Genomic DNA, 25,507 nt, shown 5'->3' with positions numbered 1-25,507 from the left:
CCTTGCTATAGGGCCTCGCCTGCTGTCAGCACCCTTGAAATAAAGAAGCTTGTGAGCAGGAGGAAGCCAGGGTCCCTGGAGTTTGGGGTGTGTGGGAGGCACCTGCCGCGTGGAGAGGAGATGGCTCCCTGGGTGAGTCTCTGCTGCTCAGTACCTGTGCCTGCAGCCCCGGTCTCCAGGAGAAGGAGAAGGGAGGAGTGCCCGTGAGCCTACGTGGACCTGGAGCCAGCAGGGCTCCCCAGCTCTCTCAGCAGGCCCTGCAGTACACACCCAGTTGAGACGCACGTCTGGTGTCTGGGAAGCTGATTGTGCTCCTCCTGGGATTTCTGACGGGCAGAGAGCATTGACACTACACTGACTTGGACATGTCGGCATAAACCTATTTGTAGCCTGTGTCGCTGTTTCCAGACGGAAAAGACGGCCTTGACCGTGCCACACCTGCTGTCCCACTCCATCTTAGGACTGCCGGGGGTTCTCCGGTTGTCCAGCTAGGGGTACTTCTGGGAAAAGCAGTGAGGTGGAGTGGGCAAAGCTTGGCTAGGGCGGCACTCATTTTCTACGCCAGCTCCCCCCATTTTCTGATTCTGCGCTTCAGGGCAATGTTCCAGCCTCTCTGAGCCTGACTTTCCTCCTGTACATATGGAAATAATAACAGTGTCAGCTTCACAAGATTCTTTTTAAAAAGATTTATTTGTATTTGTTATTTAGAAATTTATTTTATTTGTTTGAAGGCAGAGCAATAGATTGAAGGGGAGGGAGGAAACAGTAAAAAGAGATCTTATGCTTCCTGGTTCACTTCCCAAATGACTGCAACAGCCAGGGCTGGACCAGACAGAAACCAGGAAGCAGGAACTCCATCTGAAGTCTGGCACATGGTTTGCAGGGTTCGAAATGCTTGGGCCATCTTCCCGCTGCCTTCCTGGGCATATCAGCAGGCAGCTAGATTGGAAAGCAGAACAGCCGGGCCTCAAACCAGCATTCCCAGGTGGGATGCTGCCATCTCAGGAATGGCTTAATCCACTGCTCCACAGTTCTGGAGGCTCTGTTTATTTGAAATGCAGAGTGACCGCCAGGGAGACACAGGCATCTTGCACCTGCTGTTTTACTCCCCACATGTCTGCAGCAGCATCTTACATATCAATATAATTGCTGATGGTTTCTCTTTACCCTGTCATTGTAATGTTCTGTGTTCTTTCTGCCTTAGGGATCTGGAACAATACTTAGCATATAGCAGGTGTTCATTAAATGTCCATGTTGAATCTGGAGTGAAACATGTAATTACAACATAACCTTTTCTCCCTTAGTAGCTGTATTAAGCACTGATTTATACACAATGTACTGCATCTGCAGAAAGCATGTTATGCAGTTTTGATTGCATATGCCCCTAAGCCATCATGGCAGTCAAGATACAGAACATTATCATCCACACCCAGAAGATTCCTTGTATCCTCTGTGCACCATTTTCCCTGTACCCCAACCCCAGGAACCACTCACCTGCTCTCTGTCCCCATAGATGACATTGCACTCTGTGGAGCTGGAATTGTGCTGATTGCACTCGGATGTCTGTTTACTTGGCCTGATGCGTTTGATACTTGTTCCTTTTGGGTCTGTCAGCAGTTGCGTTACGCTATCACTGAGTAGTACTCCTTCACAAGGCTTGTATTTTGTTTATCCATTCGCCATTTGATGAGCATTGGGTGTTTTTCAGGTTTTTTTTTGCAATTATTATTAAAGCTTCTATGAATATTCATGGACAGATCTTTGGGAAACAGTTGTTTTCATCTGTGCCGACATAAACACGTAGGAGTGGAATGATTGGGTCGAATGCTGGTATTCGTTTCACTTTTTAAGCAACTGCAAACTGTTGTCCAAAGTGACTGGGCTGCTTTATATTTCTGCGCAGTGTGAGGGTTTCAGTTATTTCACATCCTTGGCAGCGCTAGGGATGATCAGTTGTTTAAATGCAGACCATCTTAGGAGGTCATTTTACTTTTTTTCACTTAAAAAATAATTTTCGGGCCCGACGGCGTGGCCTAGCGGCTAAAGTCCTCACCTTGAACACTTTGGGATCCCATATGGGCGCCGGTTCTAATCCCGGCAGCTCCACTTCCCATCCAGCTCCCTGCTTGTGGCCTGGGAAAGAGTCGAGGATGGCCCAAAGCTTTGGGACCCTGCACCAGTGAATCATCAGATGGAAGATCTTCCTCCCTGTATATCTGACTTTCAAATAAAAATAAATAAATCTTTAAAAAAATTATTTTCATTTATTTGAAAGGCAAAAGCAAGAAAGAGAGAGATTCCATCCACTGATTCATTCCCAGATGAACACGACTGAGGCCAGGGCAGGTCCAAAGGAAGAGCCTGAAACTCAGTTCAGTTCCCTCAGCCAGTTGGTGGGATCCATGTACTTGAGCCAGCACCTGCTGCCTCCCAGGAAGCCTGACTTGAAGCACAGCAGGCACTGGAGCCCAAGGTTTATGCTCCTGAGGACTAGTAATTCTGCAAATCTCCTCAGGTGCTTATTGGCCATTTCTATATCTTCTTTAATGAAATGTTTGAAGCTCTTGCCCGTTTAAAAAGTTCCCTTTTGAAAGTTTGACTGTAAGGTGATGCTATAACATAGTCTTGACTTAGGCTTTGGTGTACCTTGGTCTTGTATTCTTAACCTGAATGTAAACGCCTCAGAACAAAGCATAGTTGTTTCTGCCTGTTCTTGGCCTCCAATGCCCTTTATACCAGCTATCTGGATAATCCATCCCCGAGCTAGTACATATTAAATCTATTACAATAGACTGCAAAGTTCTAATAGAGAAGTTACTTAACTTGAGGGGCGAAAGAAAACATGCACTAAGTCTGCTTTGAACATTTCACAGGAAAATGTCGGATTTGGGAGCTTGATTTTTCCTTGGAGTTTTCCTGGAAAGGAAGTGCTGTTTTAGTGATGTGCTCGAGCCTGGGCTTGTGGGAGGACTTTCCTTGCACTGTCGCCTTCATACCGCAGAGAAAGCTCCACTGCTGATTGAGGGTGAAAGTGTAGGTAGGGATGATTGTTTTCTTTACAGGCCACAAGAACAATTTGCCTGCTTTCACAGTTTCACTCAAATGGTTAAAGTATTGGGCACCCCCTGTTTTATCCTTGGTGAGTGTACCTCAACTGTCTCACAGCAGCCCTACTCTAACTTGGCAGTTGTGTTACTGCTGCTTTAGCCTCTGACCTCTCTTAAACTCCTAAGAACACATCACCCCTGTGGAATTTAGAAACCAGGAGGAAAAAACCTCCTAAGGGCAGAGCTTGTCAGAGGTCTGTCCACCTCAAACCCAATGTCTTAGCCACATCCAACTTCAAGCCCATAGATACTATGAAGTACAAGTTCACTGTAGTTTCACGTTGGATTTCCAGAGCCGTCAAGCCAGGTTTCAGATGAGTTCCCGCTCCTCCTCGCAGCCATCTCTGGCCATCAGGGATGTGGAAGGGTTGTCATTGTGTTCTGGCTGGTACTGAACTCAGCACTGCCACTCAAGAGTTATTTGAGAATTCAAATGGTTCTTTCGCTTTAATTGCTGTTGTTCCATAAAGGAAGCCAAATACTATTAGACAGGACATCCTGTGATTCCCTTAGTTTACGATGGCCAAGGACATGGCCGTTTTAAAAATAATAACAAGAGGATCACCTGCTTCCTTTGCTGTAATGAGGGAGCAAAGGCTAGTGGTGTTCCTTTGATTTTTGAGGATTCTAACTGCAAACTACTGACCTCCCCTCAAAAAAAAAAAAAAAAAAAAAAACAAAACTACCTCCTAAATAATTATAGTTTGGGAAAAATGATGTCTTTGTTCGTGAGGATGATTGGTCATTGTTAGCATTTAAGTGACTGCTGGTTCTATTGGATTGAAAAAATTATTAATTTTTAAAAAGAACAAGAAAGTAACCAGAAGCTCTGGGAATTAAAACTTGTTTTTTTTTTCTAAAGATTTATTTTTATTGCAAAGTCAGATATACAGAGAGGAGAGACAGAGAGGAAGATCTTCCATCCGATGATTCACTCCCAAAGTGAGCCGCAACGGGCCAGTGCGCGCCGATCCGAAGCCGGGAACCTGGAACCTCTTCCGGGGTCTCCCACACTGGTGCAGTGTCCCAAAGCTTTGGGCCATCCTCGACTGCTTTCCCAGGCCACAAGTAGGGAGCTGGATGGGAAGTGGAGCTGCCGGGATTAGAACCGGTGCCCATATGGGATCCCGGGGTGTTCAAGGCGAGGACTCTAGCCGCTAGGCCACGCCGTCGGGCCCTAAAACTGGTTAAAATAAGATTCTGATCACGGGCATGGTAGCCCAGTGGGTTAACCCGCTGCCTGGGACGCCTGCATCACGTGACAGAGCATGTGGGATTGAGTCCTACCTCTGCCTATGACCCAGATTTCTCCCAGTGCTCCTGAAAAGCACCAGCTCATAGCCTAAGTTATTGGGTTCCTGCCGCCCCATGTGGGAAACCTGAATGCAGCTCCTTGCTCCTGGCCTCAGCTTTTTGTATGCATTTGGGGAGTGAATCATCAGATGGGGTATCTTTGTCTACCATACTCCTCCCTTCCATCTAGATACGTAAATAAAATTCTGGAATTGGGTAGACTGTGGTATGTCCATGCAATTAAATGTAATGCAGATATTACCTGTGAAAAAGATAAGGAAAACCAGCAACCTGTTGATGACAAAAACACACAGGCACTGTTTCTGAGTCTGTTAGGGCTTCCAGAACAAATGACCACATTGAGCAGCTGACCATTCATCCTCTGCTAGCTGTAAAGGCTGCAGGTCCGAGGTCCAGGTGTGGGCAGCACCATGCTCCCTCTGAAAGCCCCGGGATGGGTCCTTCTCTTTCCTTGCCTTGGCTCGCACCTTCATCTCTCCAAACTCTGCCTGTTGTGCTCAGGCATTTTCAACCCCAGTTTTTTTTTTTTTGTTGGACTTAGGGCTCAACCTAATGCAGAATAACCATGCCTTAAGTGCTTAATGTCTGCAAAGACAATACTTTAGAGTAATAGCAAAGGTTCCAAGAGGACATAATTTAGGGGGAATTCTGTTCAGTGCTCTCTGTGTGTGCTCATTTTTCCAACTGTGTATATAAAAAATGCACATTCACAAAATCCTTCCCCCCTCTGCATACAAAAAGGAGGCTTAGGAAGATAGGAATTTGAGTGATGTATATGTCTGATGGAATAGTTGTTATTTGATCTTTTAATCTGTGTTTTTTCCTTTTTCAAGAATAAAAATTATTGATTTTTAATGTAAAAATCTGGTTTTGAAAATGAATACATTTTAGCATCTGTTAAAAAAGAAAAGTTTTCGGGCCCGGCGGCGTGGCCTAGCGGCTAAAGTCCTCACCTTGAACACCCCGGGATCCCATATGGGCGCCGGTTCTAATCCCGGCAGCTCCACTTCCCATCCAACTCCCTGCTTGTAGCCTGGGAAAGCAGTCGAGGATGGCCCAATGCATTGGGACCCTGCACCCGTGTGGGAGACCTAGAAGAGGTTCCAGGTTCCCGGCTTCGGATTGGCGCACCGGCCCGTTGCGGCTCACTTGGGGAGTGGAACATCGGATGGAAGATCTTCCTCTCTGTCTCTCCTCCTCTGTGTATATCTGGCTGTAATAAAATGAATAAATCTTAAAAAAAAAAAAAAAGAATAGTTTTCTTTTTACTAGTATCCTACCTTAAGTTTGTTGTCTATTTACTTCCTCAAACTGTTGAGGTATTTTAACCATAGTAAGATTAATCCTTTTTAAGTGTATGTAATGAGTCCATATTTTAAGAGTATTAAGGGTTTGGCGTTAAATATGTTAACGAGGTAAAGTAAAGCAGGTCATTGTGATGTTGAGTCTGTAGGACATCAGGTCTTTGGTTTTAATTTGGAAAGCCAAAAAAAGCAGAAAACTAGCATCATTACTCAATTGCTGAATTCAGACCTATTTTGTTTTTACATATTTTAAAGTCTCTAAGTCAAATTAACCTTAGAAATCCAGAAACTAGTATCGGTGGTGAGATCAGGGCAGGGCAGTTTGCCAACTCTTGTGAATTTCATCTGTTTAAATTGGCTCCAATACCAGATAACTTGTAACAAACCAATCCACTATGGAACTAACTATATTCACTTCCCCTTTTATTTTTAGATACTTTTAATTGCAGTAACGTCCTTGGTTATGTGATCAAATGGCTTATCAGGTATTTTCATAAGTAATTTCCTTTCTTTTAATTATCTTGGGGTGTTTATTATTAGTTAGCATTCTTTTTTTTTTAAAGATTTATTTATTATAATTGGAAAGCTGGATATACAGAGAGGAGGAGAGACAGAGAGGAAGATCTTCCATCCGATGTTTCACTCCCCAAGTGAGCCGCAACGGCCGGTGCACGCCGATCCAAAGCCAGGAGCCAGGAACCTCTTCCGGGTCTCCCACGTGGGTGCGGGGTGCAAATGCATTGGGCTGTCCTCAACTGCTTTCCCAGGCCACAAGCAGGGAGCTGGATGGGAAGTGGAGCTGCCGGGACTAGAACCGGCGCCCATATGGGATCCCAGGGTGTTCAAGGCGAGGACTTTAGCCGCTAGACCACGCTGCTGGGCCCTAGTTAGCATTCTTGTCTGTAACTATCCCAGTTTTTTAAAAAATTCTAGATTTAGTGGAGACTGCTAATCTCCCGTAACAATACTAAATTAATTTATTTCCTTTGCTTCTGTTAGCTTCATGCCATGCAATTATAGAATCTAAAGGAACTTTCTGATCTTCCACTGCGTTCTTTAAACCCAAAGGTCTTACCCCTCTTAATTCTCTACCTGATTCAGTCTGAACATGAAACAATTATTACCCACACTTTATTCAGATGTTCGATTCCCTCAGCCTCCCATTGACAACTGTAGTTTTTGCACTTACGCTAGAAGAATTTCAATAATTGGCATGTAAAAAGGCATTGAAGAGGGCGGAGGTCATTCAGGTTAAGTCTCTCTCTCTCTCTCTCTCTCTCTCTCTGTCTTTCTCTGTGTGTGTCAACTGACTTTTATCAGGTGCTACTGAGTATTCGGATGCAAAAGTCTGTCTTTTCTTCGAATAAGTGGCAAATAAGTAGTGATTTATAGGAAAATCATCAAAACTGCTCTTCCATTCCAGTGCACAAGACGGTATCTGATTGCTCAAACAAGTGCCGGGAAGATAGGGAAGGGGAATGATCCAGACAGAATTGTAGGAAGAGATGGGGAAATCCATTTCTTTGCTAGGATGAATCATTTAATCTGGGAAAGGAAGTTTTATAGACCATGCCCTGGGAACCCAGAAATAAAACAATGCTCCTCCTTTTAATGGTGTTGCCCACAGCTGTACCAGTTTGACTGAGCATCAGTCAGCTTAGCTCAGAGATGGAAAAGATCAAAATTCCCATTTGCTGATTTGCTGTTCCCGAGAGTGTGCAAGAGAGAGCCCATCTTTCGTGTAATTTGCAGGATGTTCTGTGGGGTTGGAGCGGGGCTTTGATGTAGAAGTTGATCCGTATCCTACCAACGGAAGGCAAGACTTAAGAAATTTAATGTGATGCTATATCCCACTCTGAAGTTTTCTATTTTTGATCCCATATCTTAGTGGACTGTGAAAAGAATCAAGAGTTGATGGGTGAAAATAAGCTGGGGCATGTGGATGGTTTCATGTACCCTGTTTGGAGTCACATGCCCGGATGCATTTTTTATGTTGACCTGTACTTCCCTCATTCCGTTAATAGAATTCGTTTTTTTGGTACTTCATTTCCTTTTTAGTGTATTCTCATGAGCTTAAAAAACTAACTGTAGCATAATATAAATACCTACCTTTGGGCAGGCAACAATCTCTAAGAATGGAATACCAAGAGATTTATTTTCTTTCTTTCCTTTCTCTCTTATGGAGCATGCCCCACATCAGGGACCTGGGATGGGTGGGAGGCTGGGTGGTGTTTCTCCCTTTTTCTCCCCTTTTACCACAGATACAGAAAAACAGAGAATGTGGAAATAATAGTCTCACCCACTTTTCTGTAGCCCTTGAACCTTTGTGCCCTAATTAACCATGTAAAGATTGTCAAAAATAAAGAAATTTTAAAAAGAAATATATTTTTCATAATACATACTCATGATAGTAGCTCAATTCTTTCATTAGCTTTGAAAAACATTATAATTAATGTATATAATCTTTGTCCATGTTGACTAATCTCCCACAAAAAGAAATTGAAATACTTCACTGCAAAATATTTGCTAACACAAAATGTAAAATGGCATGATTCCTAAAATATTAGTATGGCTTGTATGTTTCTACCAGCAGCTTTTCCAATAAAAAAAAAATTACTCCCAGCTATAAACTAATCACCAAAAGCTCTACATTTCACACTCTTCATTGGGGACCCTTACATTAGAAAAATCATCTTGCTTTAAAGTAAAACTGAAGAGTGGTAGTTTGTTAGAATGAATGAGGAGAACTATTTTGGTTGAATCCTGTAGCTGTGTGCTCATTTAGTGTCCCCCCACTCGACCTTCTTTGCCCCAACTCTTCATGGCAAAATGAAGACTCAGAGCTGGGCAGTGGGGTGTCGCAGGGAATGGGAGAATGGGTGAAGTTAGAATCCTGGAGTCACTCCTGCGTCCAGATCCCAAATGCCCCACTAAACCTGGGCAAGTGTGAGCCTGCATCTTTCCCTACAAAGTGACATAGTAGGAGCACTTGTCCTGTGGCATAGTTGTGACGACTGGAAAACAAGTGTTATGTTAACTGCCTGCTCTTAAAATGGGCAAGTGGAGAATTCTCAGTAAATGCTGGTTATTATATCATCTCATCTAGTTTCTCTGCTGTGCCAGTGAAGAAAACAAGACTGCAACCCTTGAGGCACCTGTGTGTAAGTTTTCCCAACCAGTTTATGTCCCTCTGGGACCAGATGCTGGTGCCCCTGACCTGGGCCTAGAGCTATCATAAAACTACAATCCAACTAAATGAGATTTTCGTATCATTTCAGACATGAAGGACAGCATATTTCTTTTGTCTTTTTTCTTTTCTCACAAGGAAGAGAAAAATCCTTGAATCCGCTCACCCCTAATTCATTCCCTCCTTGGCCGTTTTACATAGGAGCAGGTATTGACAGCTGCCTATCTAGTGTGATTGTGAACACTTTGTGTCTTCTGCTTCTATAAACACATTCATTCAGCATTGACTTACTGTGTCACTCACTGTCCCAGACACAGGAAATATAGCTGTAAACATCCATTCCATTAAGCGCTTGCCTTTGCAATGCTTGCATACTTGGGTAGGAGGAGATGGGCAGGAAATTAACAAGTGGTATACTTCCAGACGGTCCTCGTGTCTGGAGCACAGAACAGCATGCTTTGAAAGTGACAGGGGGAGGTCCTGCTAGAGGGTGTACAGGGAGGACCTGCTGATGACATTGGCATCAGGAGATGCAGCCAGCAGTGCCAAGGGCCAGAAACAGACATCTCTCTATCTGCAGAAGGATTTGAACCTCTTCCGTTCTAGCTTATGCACCTGATGTTCTGCAGAGTGGCGTAACGACTGAACTTGGCCACCCACCTTGGTACCAACAGCACCTAGGTCCTGAAATGTTGACCAGGAGCCATGCTGGATTGGTGAGTGGGTGGGTTGATGAGAGGGTGAAACAGTAGGCCAGATGGGAAATGACTTGGGATCATGGGAGAATCTGAAGGTTGCAGTGAGACGGACTGAGGCCAGATTGGGCTGGGAAAGTAAACAGAAGGCATATGCTCAAGAGGGAGTGGATGTTCAAGGAGCCAAGGGAAGGAGGGCAGCTGCTGAGTGCAAGTTGGTGCCCTGAAGAGACCTGCCAAGCCTTGTGGCATGGGAACAAGCTCTGGGTCATTGAAGTTATTTTCAGAGCAGGGACAAAGCCACCCACTGCTTGCAGCAGATGGACATTTAAACAAATATGATCTGCCATTATCAGCTGTGTGTCTCACCATATGAAGAAACGTATGTCGTGTATGTGTATGTGTGTTACTGTCATTTTATGCACTTGATTCATAGCCACACGATAGTTTCAAAATTTTTTTTTGTTCCTAGAGTAAGAGCCACATTTAAATTTGCTTGAGGGTTGTAGCTGTTAATGATGTTTCTGAGTTTAAAAACAAAAACAAAATCCCAGCTCTGTGCCATTCTGAAAGCTTCACTCCTTCTCTCAGTTACAGTGCAGGTGGGTAGCTAAAGGGCTAGATACATGGTGATCACCAAGGAACGGTGCTTGACGAGGTTGATGCTGACAACAGCCAGGCTGCTAACAAGGAGTGGGTTTTCAAAGGAGATTGTGGAAAAATATTCTTTTTTTTAAATGGTGCAGAGAATGTTAATGACATGACAAGAAAGAGCTAATCTGCTTTGAAAATTAATGGGGGTGGGATTGCATTCGAGTAGTAGTTAAGATGTTGTCATCAGTCTGGATGACAGCAGTATTGGAATGCCTGGGTTCCAATCCTGGCTCTCCTTCTGACTCCAGCTTCCTGCTGATGCAGAGCAGGCAGACAGTACAGTGGCATACATGGTTCAATCCTTGCCACCCATTTAGAAGACCCTAGTCATGTTCCCTGTTCCCAGCTTCGGTCCCACCTGGGGACTGTTGTGGGCATTCGGGCAGCAAACCGTCAGATAAGGGAGCACTCTGGCTCTGCTGTTCAAATGAAATGGAAGAATAAATGTTTTAAATAGTAATAGTTATTGGGAAAAGGAATTTGGCATCCTGAAAGAGTATGATTTTTCTGCTCATGCTCTCTGAGAGATGGTGGTTTCGAGCAGTAACCAGAATTTGTTCTCATGACCAGAATACATGGAACTTTGTACCCGTTGAAAGCATTCTGCTAAGCAATGACTGATAATGAAATGTAGTTGAATATTGCAGGGCCAGCAGCCTAAAAACGTGTAGAATAGTTAACAGGCAACATGACCCTCCGTTGTAACCTTTGTTTTTCTGATGTGTCTTGAAGCGCCTTAGCAATGAAAGTAGCTCATATTGGTTTTGTTACGTAGTTGTAAATTATGAATGCCTAATTTTGTAGGGGAAAGTAGTATATTTCAGTGACAGTATTTTAATAAAAAACACAATGAATCTTCAAGAAGTTCATGAAAATGAATATTGCAAAGAAACAAGGAATGAATTTCAAACATTTTGTGCACCAAAATATACTGCTAGCTCCATTTCCCTCAAACTTTTTGTCATGTGGGCAGCATCGCACTGTTGCTCCATTACCCTCAAGGACAGTCGGTGCCACGCTGAGACCTCTGGTACTCTAGGAGCCCGTCCTGGTGGAGGCTGCCTTGTCTGTTTTACCCCACACAGTCATAGATCCCTGCCAGTGTAAACCAGGTGTGAGTCTGCCTGCAGCAACTTACCTGTGTCATTACTCAGGGACAAACTGTGACCTCCTAAATTCCATCCCAGCCTAGAATCTATGCATACATCACTTAGCTCACAGGGGAAACTGCAGCTTAATATCTGATTTTACACGCAACACACACGCTTCAGAGACCACTCTCCACAGCGATGTCACCTCAGGAAGGTTTGCCTCCACTCTAGGACTCCCTCCATGCTCCTTCCTGATCTCCCTGTACAAATAAATATTCCTCCCTTGCTGCCCCTGCACAGAGGTCACCACTAAAGAGAAAGTGATGAATAGAGCATGGCCGGACAGGATTCTGTCCCCGCTGCAGTGCTTAAACGCTGTCGCTCATGGTTGTGGATCTAAAGAATGAATTATGCACAGCTGAAAAGCAGCGAAGTTTCTGGTTCAGGGGACACATTTTCACCACCACTCCCTATGGATGCCCAGTTCATTAGGAGGGGTAGCCATGGGGTTTTTCACATGAGCCTTTGTTTGGTGGGCGCCAGGACGCAGCCTTGGCTCACGGGCAGAGCTCTCTGTGTTGTTACAGGGCTTGCCAGAGGAAGACGTGCTCGCTCGACGGAAGTTGTGTGATCTCTTCGTTCCCAAGTGCATTGCCATCCCCTCGAGCAGCCGTGGTCTCTGGGAACAGCTTTGAGATTTTCTCCTTTGGCTCCGTAGTTAATCTGTGACCATGAACATACATTTTTTTTTCTTGGATTTATGGGTTATTTTAGGAAGCTGACCCCCCTGGAAGAGAGGGAAATGTTTTATCAGTGACTGGTAAATATCCCTTAAAATCTTAAAATATTGGTGGATACTGAGAATTGTTTGCCAAATGATTATTTCTGTTAGAATGATACACTAAGAAAATTCTGAGCAGTGTACCTCGAGAGCATTTAAAACAACATACTTCCCTTAATCTGGTATGTGGGAACAGCTCAACTTTAACAGTCCTAAAAACCTTAGCCAGAGAATATTCTGTGAAATGGAAATTGACTTGAACCGAGTAAAATACAGTGATTGGTAAAGAAACAACGAGTCCTTACGGATTCCAGGTGCTTCTCACACTTGGCATACATCGAGAAGTGGACCACCTCACTTCTGCTCAGATGCCTGGAAAGGACCCATCACACCTGCTCAGCTCCAGGGAAGCGATGATCTTTTAAATGGGAGTGCGAGAAACCAGCCCAATTACAGATTTTTATAAGGGCTTCTAGAATCATTGTATCCAAACTCGAAGAAATAAAATTCTCTGATAAAAGAAAACACCATTTTCACTTGGACTTCTTGTTCTAGTCCGTTCCTTGTTTCATTTATGTGAAATTGAGTGAGGCGTGTGTGTTTAATCTCACACTGTTGGAGATGTGCGGATTATTTCTCCAGCAATGGAGAAATATTGGAAGTGAAGATTGTTACAAGAGAGGAAGAAGAGAGTCACAAATATGGATGTAGTTGCATATCATCAGGGCATATCATCATGGAGTGGGTTGAGTTTTCAGAACACTTTATATTGAACATTAAGTTTTCAGTTGAAGGTACGCTCCCAGAGAGAGTAACATAAAGAAGGTAATGTAAACCCAAAAGTCGGCCTCAAAATAGGTTTGGGGGCTTCTTTGACATGGGGCCGCCTTCAGAGCACAGACAGAGGTCAGCCAATCTCCAAGAGCTGTTCCTCTGTAGGTGGAAAGCCTGGCAATGTCAGACTTCAGTATTTAACAAATCGAAATCAAATCCAAATACTTCATTCCTAGGGTTGATTTCTAAGCCTTACTCCTTGTGTCTAGACGTGAAGGGCCGGGATCTGGTTCCCCTGGCCTGTTGTGAGTCATGCTGCGAGCCAGGTAGAACTGCACCATATTTTCTTTCCAAAAGAATGATCAGTGATGGAATTAATGGAGAAGAGGAGTGGAGTAGTGCCTTCCCCCAGAATAGGGCTGTGGTAGTCTGCTTGTGTGCAGGGGTGGGGTGGGTAGGGCAGGGACGCAAAATAAATTACGTGAGAAATAATTTTGGTTAGTACACCAACAATGCTAGCAGTGACATTTTACACATCTGTCCAGTTTAAAAGAGACCATGCCTCCTTTGCAGAAATTCACACTTTGCCCCAATTTGTTCTTAAACAAAATTGTAAAGTATCTTCTAATTGTGTTCTGGGCCCATAACTGTTAAGGTGATAGTCATATTTTGGTTTCCACAGTTTGGGACTTGCCAAGGCTTTACACAGGCTTTGCTTAGAAAACTAACTCAAATCTCATTGACTCACCAGAAATTCCATTTGTTTTAGTAAGCAGAAATTCAGTGTCTAATTTGTATAGCTCAATAACTTGCAGAGCAGAAACTTGCTATGCCTCTCCACCCAGCACCACTGCCAAGTGCTGAATACAAGATGACTCTGAACAAAATGCACACCCTGACTCCCAGCCCCAGGCTGCGCTTTTCCTGAAGTCCGTGTGTGATGCTCACTGTTCACACATGAGCCAGGATCAGCCCTTGGCTTGGAGGGATCGTTGCTTCTTTGTGTATTTGTACGTTTCCCGTAGAAGGGAAACTGTGTGTTTTTGTAGCTTCTTCTAGTAGTAACAATGAATGCAAATTCATTTAAAGTAAAATTCAAATAATAAGATAGGGACAGGCATTTGGTGCAGTGGTTAAGATGCTGTTTGGTATACCTCATCAGAACGCTTGGATTCAAGTGTCAGATTCACTGTCCGTTCCAGCTTCCCACTCTTGTGCACCCTGGGAGGCAACACATGATGGCTCAAGTACTTGAGTTTTGCCACCCATATGGGAGACTGAGCTTGGGGCTCCTAGTTGCAGTCTGGCCCAGTCCTGGATACTATGGGTGTCTGGAGAGTGAACCAGCAGATGGGAGCAAGATCTACATTTCTCTCCCTCACTTCTCTGTTTCTTTCTCTCTGTCTCCCTCCCTCCCTCCCTCCCTTCTTTCCTTTCTTCGTTCCTTCCTTCCTCCCTCTCTCTGCCCTCCTTCCTCTCTTTTCCTGCTCCCCCTTCCCTCTCTTGTGCCTCCTTTCCTTCTTTTCCTCCCCCTCTCTCTTCCTGCTGTTTTAAATCAATAAAACAAGTTCATAAAAAGTAAAAGATAGGTAGATATCACAGCCCAGGGCTTTGAGGCCAGAACACTCATTTCTCTTCTACTTTCTTAGTTCTCACTTTCATGAATCTTAAACCAGTGATTGGACAAGATTCTGACCGAAAGCCACAGCTTGGGGCCAGTGTTTTGGTCTCCCTCTCTGCGAGGACAGCACAAGGAGAAGTGCCAGGCCCCTGGCTCCAGCTGGCAGCCTCTCTAAGAACAGGCTGTTTGCCTGCGATGGTCATGCTGAAGATCCTCACGGGAAGACCTGCCCCACACAGTGCTTTTGCTCTTCATTCAGAAGCATTTGACGTGGCCTCACCTCTCCTAGCCATTTACTATAGATGGAGTCTCGGGCAATCATTCAGTAAACTTTCAAATTTTAGTTTTGAATTGCTACAGATTTCTCTCATCAGTGGAATAATTCGTTCATGTGTTTGGCAGTCTCCTCAAGGGCTAGGAGTCCTGGATTGCGTGTTTGACATCCAGTTCCTGGGGAATGTGACCTGTACCACCTTGAGCATCCACTTTTGTATGGGAGCAATATAATTCCTGATTCTGTCAAGCGTCCTGCTTGGGTTTTTCAAGGATTGAAATGTAAGCATAGGATCGCTTTGACTCTGGGCTGATGTGAAAACAACTTGCATAACCCACACATCATTCTGCAGATAATGCAGGGCCAGGTGTCTTGGCCTTTATACAATCCTGTGGATTCAGACACAAGAAAGTATAAAAATCTTCTGCTGTTTACAGGGTGTGTCCACAAAAGGCCCAGGTCTACTTTGAGATCCTCTCACTTGGGTATAATATATTTTAAAAAGTGTGAATTTTCTCCTGGAAATGTTTTTAGTCTCTTGGATGATGTAGGATTGGATGTTTGACCTTGTTCCTGTGCTGAGTGTGAAGGAATTAGAAAGGGCAAAGGCTGCAGGACACAGCAGTAGTAGAATTCCCTTTCTGTGTTCATCATTCTCTGGCTTCGTGAAGGTTCAGACTGCCACTTCTGCTTAGAGGATCAGGGAGTCGAGACCAGAGCTCTCAAGCCACAAGTCCTGAAATGCTTGACTAGGGTCTAACAAAACTCCGCCGTGGGTTAGAAGTATCCATGCTAAAATTTGGAAGCAAAGATGGGTATGAGGAAATTTCAGTCACCATAGATGATTAACAGAGAATAGCTACATTGATTCTGATGTTATGAAGTTAAAGTCAACATTGAATTCTTTTCTTAAAGATTTATATATTTTTATTGGAAAGACATACTTACAGAGAGAAGGAGGGATAGAAAGATCTTCCATCTGCTGTTTCACTCCCCAAATAGCCATCACAGCCAGAGCCGAGCCAATCTGAAGTCAGGGAGCCAGGAACTTACTCCAGGTCTCCCAAGTAGGTGCAGAGTCCCAAGCCTTGGGGCCATCCCTATTGCTTTCACAGGCCACCAGCAGGGAGCTGGATGGGAATTGGAGCAGCTGGGACATGAACTGGTGTCCACAAGGCATTCTGGCACTTGAAATAGATAGGGCTTGCCAGTTGAGCCATCATGTCATCATGTCATTTAAGCAGTTATCACTGTTTCAATTAGAACTCATTAAAAATAACCCTGGCCTTTGTTGGTTTCCTCTTTCTCTTGGTCTGCCTTCTTGTGGAGTTTTCTCACAAATGCTTTAATTCGTGGTTGCTCTGCCTGCCTGGTTCTGGGGAGTGCAATTGTGTGAGAGAAGGGGCACCCAAGGTTAGAGAGGTGAGACTAGTAACTGATTAACCAGAGGTTTTCTAAAGCACAAGTGAGGGGCTCTTTTCATTGTTGACCTGGTCTTCTGCATGAGCAGATAGTGCCTTTACTTGCCTTTGTACTGTAAGCCGCAAGCCTGTGAAGGAGCTTAACCTTATCAGTAAAGAATAAAGTGTGATTCATTGACCCACAGCAGCAAATGACCTGCTTCCTTGTTCTCGTGGATTTTTTAAAGATTTTAAAAATTACTATATGAAAGGCAGAGTTACAGAGAGAAAGAAGGACAGATAGAGTGAGAGATCTGATCCACCTGCTGGTTCACTCCTCGATGGCTGTGATAGCTGGGATGGGCTGCGCCAGGCTGAAGCCAGGAGCTTCTTCAGGGTAGCCCATGTGGGTGGAGGAATTCTAGCACTCGGACCATTTTCCATTGCGCTCACACGCCATTAACAGGGAGTGCTCTGGGAGTGGAGCAGCCAGGTCTCCAATTAGCACCCCTCTCTGATGTCAGCATTATTGGCAGCAGCTTTACATGCTAGGCCGCAATGCTAGCACACCTCATGGATTTTTTTCACAATTGTCCGAACACTCTGACCTGGCCTCTTATTGTAGACTACTTTCTGTTCTGTATCCACTGACCATTTTAAACTGTTTGGACTTGCTTGATTATCTTTGTAAAACACAGATGTCTTTTTTGCTTTGCACTTAGGTTTCTTGTTTTTGTTTGTTTGTTTGTTTGTTTGTTTGTTTTTGGAATCAGCCAGAGCCAGACTTCCATCTCAGTTGGGTTTGGTACCATCTTGTATAATTCTGTGCCTTGACATACCAGTCACCATCAACACATTGCCTGTAATGCAAAAGATTTTCATCCCCGCCAAGGATTTATCAAGAAAGCTCAAATGCCCAGGCTAGTATATGAGACTTACATCCAAAAATGTCATAATTTTTGAATTGTTCATCCTTGCAAAGATTTCTAAAATGTATGCAGGTGATAAGAATTGGCTTGATTTTTAAAGCACATGGTTTTGTTTAACAAGGGAAACAGAAGTTATTAGAAAATTTTCAAAGCCTTTAATGAAGAAAAGCAGTTATAATCACATTCTGAGAGATTCCAATGCTGACATTGTTTGAACTTTTCAGAAGCAAATTTAGAGATGTGGGTGCCAATGTTTATTTATTATTTAGAAATAAAACCTTCATTTCATTTGCTTTGAAATACAAAGCAAATGTGATTGCTTTAATGAGACTAACTATGTAGATTTTTGTGTAAAGCCTAGCTATAGATTTTGCTGCCATATCTGGTCATATCTGAAGATATTACTCCCGTGTCTCAACAAGTCTATTTGCTACTAAAACAAATTAAGAGCCCTTAGGTATAAGGCTGGTTTTGGATATAAGACAGAAAAGACAAATTGAACCTGGATTATATTGTCACACCAGAAAGTAAGGCAGTTTCAAGGACTGCTAGGACCTTGTCAAAAGAACTCAGAAGCCAACTTTCCACAGCTCTTGAAAACCTTGGTGCTTAGAGCAGGAATCACAGTTTTGATTAATTTGGTTTTCCAACCTGTTTTAAAGCCCGAGTGGAATGAACCATTTTGGCCACCTCTGCATAGAAAACGCCATTTAGAGTCCCAGAATTCTTAAATGTATAGAACTACCTGGGAGAGTTGTAAGCCATTGGATGTAAATGCAGTGAGTTCATAAAGACTTCACTGGACATGCTTAGAGAGTGTTAGGGAGCTACCACATTGTTTGGAAACTGGTGGGGGAGGACTATATCCTGCCTTTCTTAGAGTATCTCTACCTACAAGGGGAATTTCTCTTTGTAAAATTGTGCCAGCTAACAAAGCAACAACGCCTAGTAGAGCACCAACTTGACATTTCTAATGAGTAATGGAATCCAGGCAGCTATCAGTGACCAACAGCAGGAGGAACGGAGTCATTCCAGCACCACACATCCTTCCTGATAGCGGTGCAAACACTGTGTGAAATTGTCTTGGGCCCTTCCCCTCCTTTTTACTGCTCCTCACCCCGTTAGAACTTGAATCAAATTAAGTCTCTAGATGGAATTACCAGTCTGCAGAAAAACAAGGGCAGACTATGTTAAACCATACAGGTGGGATGCAGCATACAACATCCAAACAGTGGAAACTGTACCAGATAACCCTGCTTCTTCAGTAAGAACAAAAGTTTCACAGAAAGGCTAGAAATGGAGAGAAAAATCTATGGATACTAAAGCATAAAGAACAAATTAAAGAAATTACTGTATATCAACCTTTTTGAACCTGGATTCAGACAAACAAACAAAACTTTAGGACATTATAATGCAAAGTGAGTTATATTGAGTAATTATCTTTGCTTTTAGGTGTAAGAATATGCAGGAGATGGAGACTGTAGTGTCTTTTTAAGAGACTCACACTAAAATATGTGTAGATACAGTGATGTGATGCCTGGTATTTACTGGAAAATAATCTGGTTTAAAGGGACCCAGGGCTGGGATTGGCAAAAGGGAGCGAATGGGAGTGTGAATGAAACAAGATTGGTCAACTTGTGATAGTTGTTTAAAACAAGAAATAAACATTGTTATTCTGTTTATCTTTTGGCATGAATTTGAAATTTTACAAAATAAAAGTTAATGTGCATATATAATACATTTGTGTTTACGTATGTATTTTGCAAAATTAGGAAAACTACCACGTTTCGTCCAAGTTTAAATGTTTAAAGCACTGACCACTACAGATGTGTGCAACTACTCGTAATCAAATTACTATGAAATAATTAAACAAAACCAAAGATCACCCTGGTTTGCGTTGTCAGAGGCCTTGCAACTTTTTAACATCACACACAGATTTACAATCAAAGGAAAGCTCAATTGTGTTATGAACTGGGAATCTCAGAACCCAAGTAACATTTGGGTCTATTTAGGGAAGATGTAGCATGGTACTGCTTGAAAAATACATGAAATTTAATCATATGGCAAATATGTAAAACAGAAACATCAAAGGAGTTAGCCAAAGAAGGTTGTTGTATCCCCGAGAGCTTGGCCAGTCACTCTGACCTTGACTAATGTCTTTTACTGATCTGGGTTCATTTTTATGTTGTTGGTAAATAAGTCTTTTTGTTGTTTTCTAGTTGGGGGATGGCAGTCAACGTGTATTCTACCTCGATAACCCAAGAGACTATGAGCAGACATGACATCATTGCATGGGTTAATGACATAGTATCGTTAAACTACACAAAAGTGGAACAGCTGTGTTCAGGTAAGAGATTATCTTTTTAACATTTTCTTTAAATGCTTACTCTCTTGTGGAATGTGATTTTTACTAAGCACAAGTTGCATATTTTGGATGGGAAAGATATCAGCATATTTTGATAATGAAAGTGAAGAATGTAGAACATTTGGAAAGACATGTGGGTAAGCATCCAAGAGCACAGAGTCGCCCAGTATGTGATGAACAGGCTCTGCCAAGCTCTGCAGGGCCTTCTCTTTAGATGTCCACTTCCCATCATCCCAGTTGGCCACCACGCTCTCTTCGTAAAACAGGTTAGATCTCGTAATACCTTTCCTTAAAAACCATTAGCCTCCCCTGAGTCCTTCAGGATAGGATGCAGAGTTTCCATGTGGCTCTGTCTGCTCTGCTGTGGCTGCCACCTACTCACCTTCTTAGTTCATCCTCTGCAGCTCTCCTCTCGACCTCCACCCCGTACTCCCGGGTCCTTGAAGACTGCTTCCCTTTTGCGTCCACTACTTTTTTTTTTAAGAACTTCTTTTGTTAAAGAGACATTTCCCCTTCTTTCTCTTTGTGATATAATGAGTTCACAGTTTAAAATCCAGCTTACCTTCCATCCTTTCTGTAAAGCATTCCCCACATCCTCTGGTGTTTCCAAAGTGCTGTGCCCATCCCTGTTAGAATACACATGCTGCACAGTATTATAGTGGTTGACTACTGCTTCCTGCAAGGTAATGAGAGTTCTTGAGAGCTGGACTTGATTTTATATTTGTGGTTGAATGCCTGCAGAGGGCCTATCTGATACAGAATGGGTCTGCAGTGATTGCATATTGAGTTCAACTTGTATGAAAGAAGTCAACTTCAGTGAATAAGTGGGGCCACGTTATAAAAAGTGTGCCATACTTAAATTCTAGTATCTATCAAAGAAATAGTGTGGTGTTGGAAAGCAGTATTTTCTTCCTTGAAACTAGTGGGTAAGAGAGTTCCCTTTCTGCCTCTAGCTCTGATGTGAAAATGAAACAGAATAATGGAAAACATGACTGAGTTATATGCATTTGTAATTCCATGAGCCAGCTGCAAAGAAGTTGTGCGTTGTGGCTGCAGCAGTGGTGGTGGGCATGCTGCTCTCTTTCCCACTGGATTGTACGTAAAGAGGATTTCATGCAGCGTAATCAGAATTTGGGAAACAGTAGTCACTCTGAAATCAGGTACAATTTCTGGATTTGACCAAAATACTTTAGACAACTTCATTCTAGTGCTATTGATGTCTGTCCCCACCTTGGTCTTTTTTGCTATGAGAAAGACAGGGTCACTAGAACCCAGACATTCCATCCCACATCTCTGTGTCTACAGCTCAAATGTGAAGTTCATGATTTATGAGGTCAGAAATGGGCACTAATTCACCAACTCTTAGACTGTGATGATGCCGCAGGTATAGGAGAGTACTTCAGAAAACTTCTTGGAAGATGAGATGAAAAGATACTCTTGGTACAATAGAAAATTGAAATGCATGCACAGTTTTTTCCAAACACATTTTCCATGGAGTTGTTGTAAACCCCACTTGGATATTAGTCTACTGAAGTGGCTGTAGAAGTTACTTTCAGAAACAACTCTTACTGTGTTTGACCCAACCTCACATCTCCACTCAACTATTGCATAGTTCTTGCTGTACATAATGGAGCCCTCTGGTGTTTTTATTTTAAATTTGATGCAAAAACAAAACAAAAAAGTTTCTCTGTTAATAGGATCCCTTTGTTAATGACACATGCCACATTTCTGTGGCACATTTCTGGATTTACTTTTACCCAGCACCTGATACCATTTTGGGAATAAATGAAAAGCAGTTTTCACCCACTGGTGGGTGTGTGTGCATGTGCGTGAGGGGACTGGGTTTGATTATGGAGAGACCCGTGAAGGAAGAGGATAAAGGAAATAGCCGTAGAGAAAATTGCCGTGAGTCTTGAATGCCCAGGGAACCCATGAGGAGCTTTCTGTATTACATACTTGGTAAGTTTGGGGTAACAAGTGAAAAGAGAGCCAATTAGAATTTGCTTTCATTATGGTAGTGAATTTTGATGAACAATACATAATTTTGTTTGCATATCCTTTGCATTTTTCCTAAGGCAAGTCAAGAAAACTATTTGTGAAGGATTCTTGTACAGTTAGCTGAAAGCATTGCTGTGTATTTTACAGCCATCTGTAGTTATGTTACTACCAGGTATGGTGGTCTTGCGCACTGTTGCAGATATCTCTACTGGCTACCCAAAGTTACAAGGTTGATTGGTTCAAAAGAGTAAATATATTTAAAGGTTGCTTTCTGCTCTAAAATACGTTTCATGCCCTATCCTGCCTATATTCCTCTATCCCCTGCCCCCTCCTTCCTTATTCCTTTCTCTGCTCTTTTTTTATATGTAATTTTTTGCAGTGACATTCTTTCTTTTCACTCTACAATCACAGGCTTGACACAGCCATATGCCTTTATAATCTGGGAGCTACTAAAAAAGCAGATGTATGGGATCCTTGATCTTCTGAATCAGTCCTCTTGGGTGTGGAGCCTAGAAATCCACATTTAACAAGCACTGCAAGTTTACGTCCTGTGCCCTAGAGCTTGCTGTACATTTTCAAGAAGCCTCAAACCACTAAAAGTGAAGTTAAATGATCTAAAACCTATCCTGGCACTGATTCCCTATTTATAATTTAATCTGTGGCTTTTTTTATATATATTCAGCAATGGCATTTCATGAGAGGAAGTTGTCTTTCTATTTATTTATTAATAAGTTTATTTCTTTATACCCTTCATTGTCCTAGCAGACATTTAAGGTAACCTAGCACAGTGATATTAGCATAAGAACAGAAGTAAATACTGTAGGCTTAGGTGACTTAGCTTCAGAATCCGTATGAATCATCAGTGTTCTTGGGTGAATTTTTTTCTCTAATGTTTATTTTAATTCCTTTTAGTTTATTGTATGGGAATTTTTTCAGTGGCCTACTCTGGAAAAACACACGTAATGCTTCCACATGTTAAAACTGATTTGGAGGGGGTCGGGGTACACCATCACGTTTTATTCTTTCCTAAAGACATAAATGCCAGCCCTGCCAGTTCTTCATCCTGATATTATTCCCTGTTGCACTATGTGCTGTTTATTGTTTTGATTTCCAACTGAGAGATCACCCACCAGCTCAGTATCAAAACTGACATCCATTTTTTTTCAGCTCATAAACAGCTGAATTACTACCACTTTGGTGTTACATTTTCTTCAGAATTTTCTACCTTTCCACTTGCTTCTTTTAAGTCCTCCTTTTTAGGAAGGACAGGAAGAGAAGAGAAACAGTTGAGAGTATGTTGCAGAAAATTGTGGTCTTCTCTTCTGTGATTTTACCCAAGGAGCTAACCTAATGAAAATCTTTTGAACATCGCATTTGAGTTACATGACTAGATGTTTAGCTTGTCTTTACTTCATGTGAAAAGGTAACTTTTAAGTTTCAAGCAAAGAAGAATATGTTGTACAGATGAGAGAGGGGTATCAGTAGATGTGGCTACTTCCTGCAGTGCTGTGACAATATACCGTTCACCTGTATTTGTTTTGGGAATGAATAACTGTATTTCCCACAGTGAAATGGAGAGTTGAGTCACATATCATATCAGGGATGTTTAACTGATAAGTATTTCATTGTATTTTCATTCATTCACTTAATAAAATGTATAGCACTTTGAGAGAAGGGGAAAGGGGATGTTGCTTAAATACCAGCTTAAATCAGTCTTCTGGATGTTTTGTGAGGAAGTAAAGAGGATAAATAGCACAGTGCTAAAAAAAGTCCTTCAAACAAGACTGGGTATGTGATCTTGGTGGCATTCACATCCTGTATTGAAGACCCTGGGTCCCCATCTTGTGGCTGCACTCCCCAAGCCAGCCGCTTGCTGGTACAGAACCTGAGAGGTAGTGAATGCTGGGTTCCTGCCACACATGTGGAAGACCCAGATGGATCTCTCTGCTGTGGCCTGACCCAGCCCCAACCGTTGTCACCAGCTAAGGAATAAATCTTTCTCTGCGCCACCCCCACCCTCTCTCCCTCCATGTAAAAAAAACAAAAAACAAAAAAAAAAACAGAAACAAAATAGCAATCCATAAGGAACAGCTTTGGCAACTTTAGATATTTTATTGGAGGTGATAATAAAGATAGCCAGTTGTGGCTATCTGGCTATTGTGGACAAAGAGGCAGGGGAAAAATGCAGAGGGCAGCAGGAAGGCAGTTGGAAAAAGTACATTTTTCCTTTTTCCTCCTCGTCTTCCCTCCCTGCAGCTCCCCAGCCATAGTGGACCAGGCCTCTTGGGGAGCCTGTTCTGACTCCACTTTTCTGTGTTCAGATTGTCTTCCCTCGACTCAGTCTAAGAAGCAGTCATTGGGATTGGTGCTGGGTCACCATCAGCTCCTGGCCAGCTGAGCAGCCGGCTGTGACTGTTCCACCTCTCACAAGGCTAGTGCAACCTGCCCTTCTCTGTCCATCTTCCCTCCCAAACATCTGCCTTACTTAGGACAATGCCAGGATAGAGTCCACATCTGCGGTGGTCACTGCCCTTACTGCCACTCAATCCTGACTGTCGCATCACTGGTTGACAGATCAGTTGTGGTCCTGAACCTTTTACTAGTTTAACAAGGTATCATTTGAATTAACCCATTTTTAGATGTGAAAGTTGGATATTTTCTTGACTGGCTTTTAAAAAGTGATCAGGATTTGATTTTGATTCTGTTTCAATATGTAGTTTCAAGCTTTGTCTGGGTCCAGTTGCTGGTATTTTCTTCCTTTGGGAATGGTTCTGCAGTCGCACTTACCGTTCTGGGTACATGACGGCTGTGGAAGGGTGTCGGGTTAGCAGGATGTTCTGGGATTCTCACAGGTGTGGCCATCTGATGTGCAGAGACCTCTGGGATGGTTCCTCCCAGCTTTGGCTTGATGGCAGCTCTTCCTGAGCCCAACAGTGCTTTTTGTGACCATTTTTGGCTGCGGATCTGCTCCTGGTAAATAGGTCGATCCCAGCCTGTGTGGTGTCCCTGTGCCTCCTCCCAGAGACCTCTGTTGGAAGGACAGGCTGGTGATGAAATCAGCTCAGGGTCTAAATTTAGTAAGGCTTCTCTTGTTGACTCACTGGTATTGAAACCAAGTAAGGATATTCCATTGGTGTCTGTAAGCTCCAAAGTATCCCTAGCCTTATAGAATCATAGACTGTTGTTTTCTGTAGGAAAATTGAATCATCTCAATTTATGTTACTATTGTTAGGTAAGTGTACCATCCTGGAGTATTATTCATTCATGTGAAGCATTATGTAAGGGTTTTGTTTGGTTGGTTTTGCTGATAATCCTTCTCTCTAATTTTATTTGACGTAAGTTGATTTTTAAAATCATTTGACTAGGGCTCAGCCTACCAACTGAGCAGGAAAGAAGGGCGACACAAGTGAGTTGGGTAAGGAAGGAACAGGTGCAGTCTCGAGTCAATTGCTGTAGAGAGTAAGATACCCCAATATCTCTACAGTAGTAGATACTGCACTAGTTCAAAGGGAGTCTATTTTTTAGTAGAATAGAAAATATGACAGAGTTTTTGCCCTTCTGAATCTGTTTATTGACTGACATATCTAGAACATTGCTACTGAAGGTAACATAAACAGTTACTGTTTTTGTTGGCGATTTTTGTTTGTTTGCTCTGACTTTTGGAGTTATAAATACCATGGAGGTGGGAAGGAAGTATGTGTGCTTTCACCCCCTGGTGCTGCCCCATATTCTTCCATAAATGGATGATAGATTTTGCAAGTAGTCAACCCCATCTTCACCTACCTCATTTCTATATTCATATGTGATTGTCAGTTTAATATCATTAAGACCTTCTCTGGGGTAAGCCCTGGGGACTGGAGAGTGAACAAGACATGGGTATCGTCCTCATGTGTCTCCAAGAACTCCATACAACAGGGTCCCGTGCTTCAGAAGACTCGAGACCACCCTGGAGAGTGCTGATTCCAGACAGTGCATAGGAGGAGCACAAAGCAGGGTGGAGGGAGGGAGTCGGT

The 25,507-nt window shown here is 42.9% G+C and overlaps 1 protein-coding gene across 6 annotated transcripts in view; it reads left to right on the top strand.

The window, feature by feature from the left end:
* MAPRE2 (microtubule associated protein RP/EB family member 2) overlaps window positions 1–25,507 on the top strand; it is a 152,474-nt gene that overhangs the window by 64,561 nt on the left and 62,406 nt on the right. For 5 of the 6 annotated variants that reach the window (XM_004579551.4, XM_004579550.2, XM_058676758.1 and 2 more), the window contains one exon: window positions 19,351–19,478. The exons of the other annotated variant lie outside the window; for it this stretch is intronic. In XM_004579551.4, coding sequence (XP_004579608.2) covers window positions 19,351–19,478 — 128 coding nt within the window. The remainder of the gene's footprint in view (window positions 1–19,350; window positions 19,479–25,507) is intronic. 6 annotated transcript variants of the gene reach the window in all.

The sequence above is a fragment of the Ochotona princeps genome, chromosome 18, assembly GCF_030435755.1.
Source record: "Ochotona princeps isolate mOchPri1 chromosome 18, mOchPri1.hap1, whole genome shotgun sequence".
In the NCBI taxonomy this organism is placed as follows: Eukaryota; Metazoa; Chordata; class Mammalia; order Lagomorpha; family Ochotonidae; genus Ochotona; species Ochotona princeps.
This window is presented reverse-complemented; position numbering and strand designations above follow the sequence as displayed.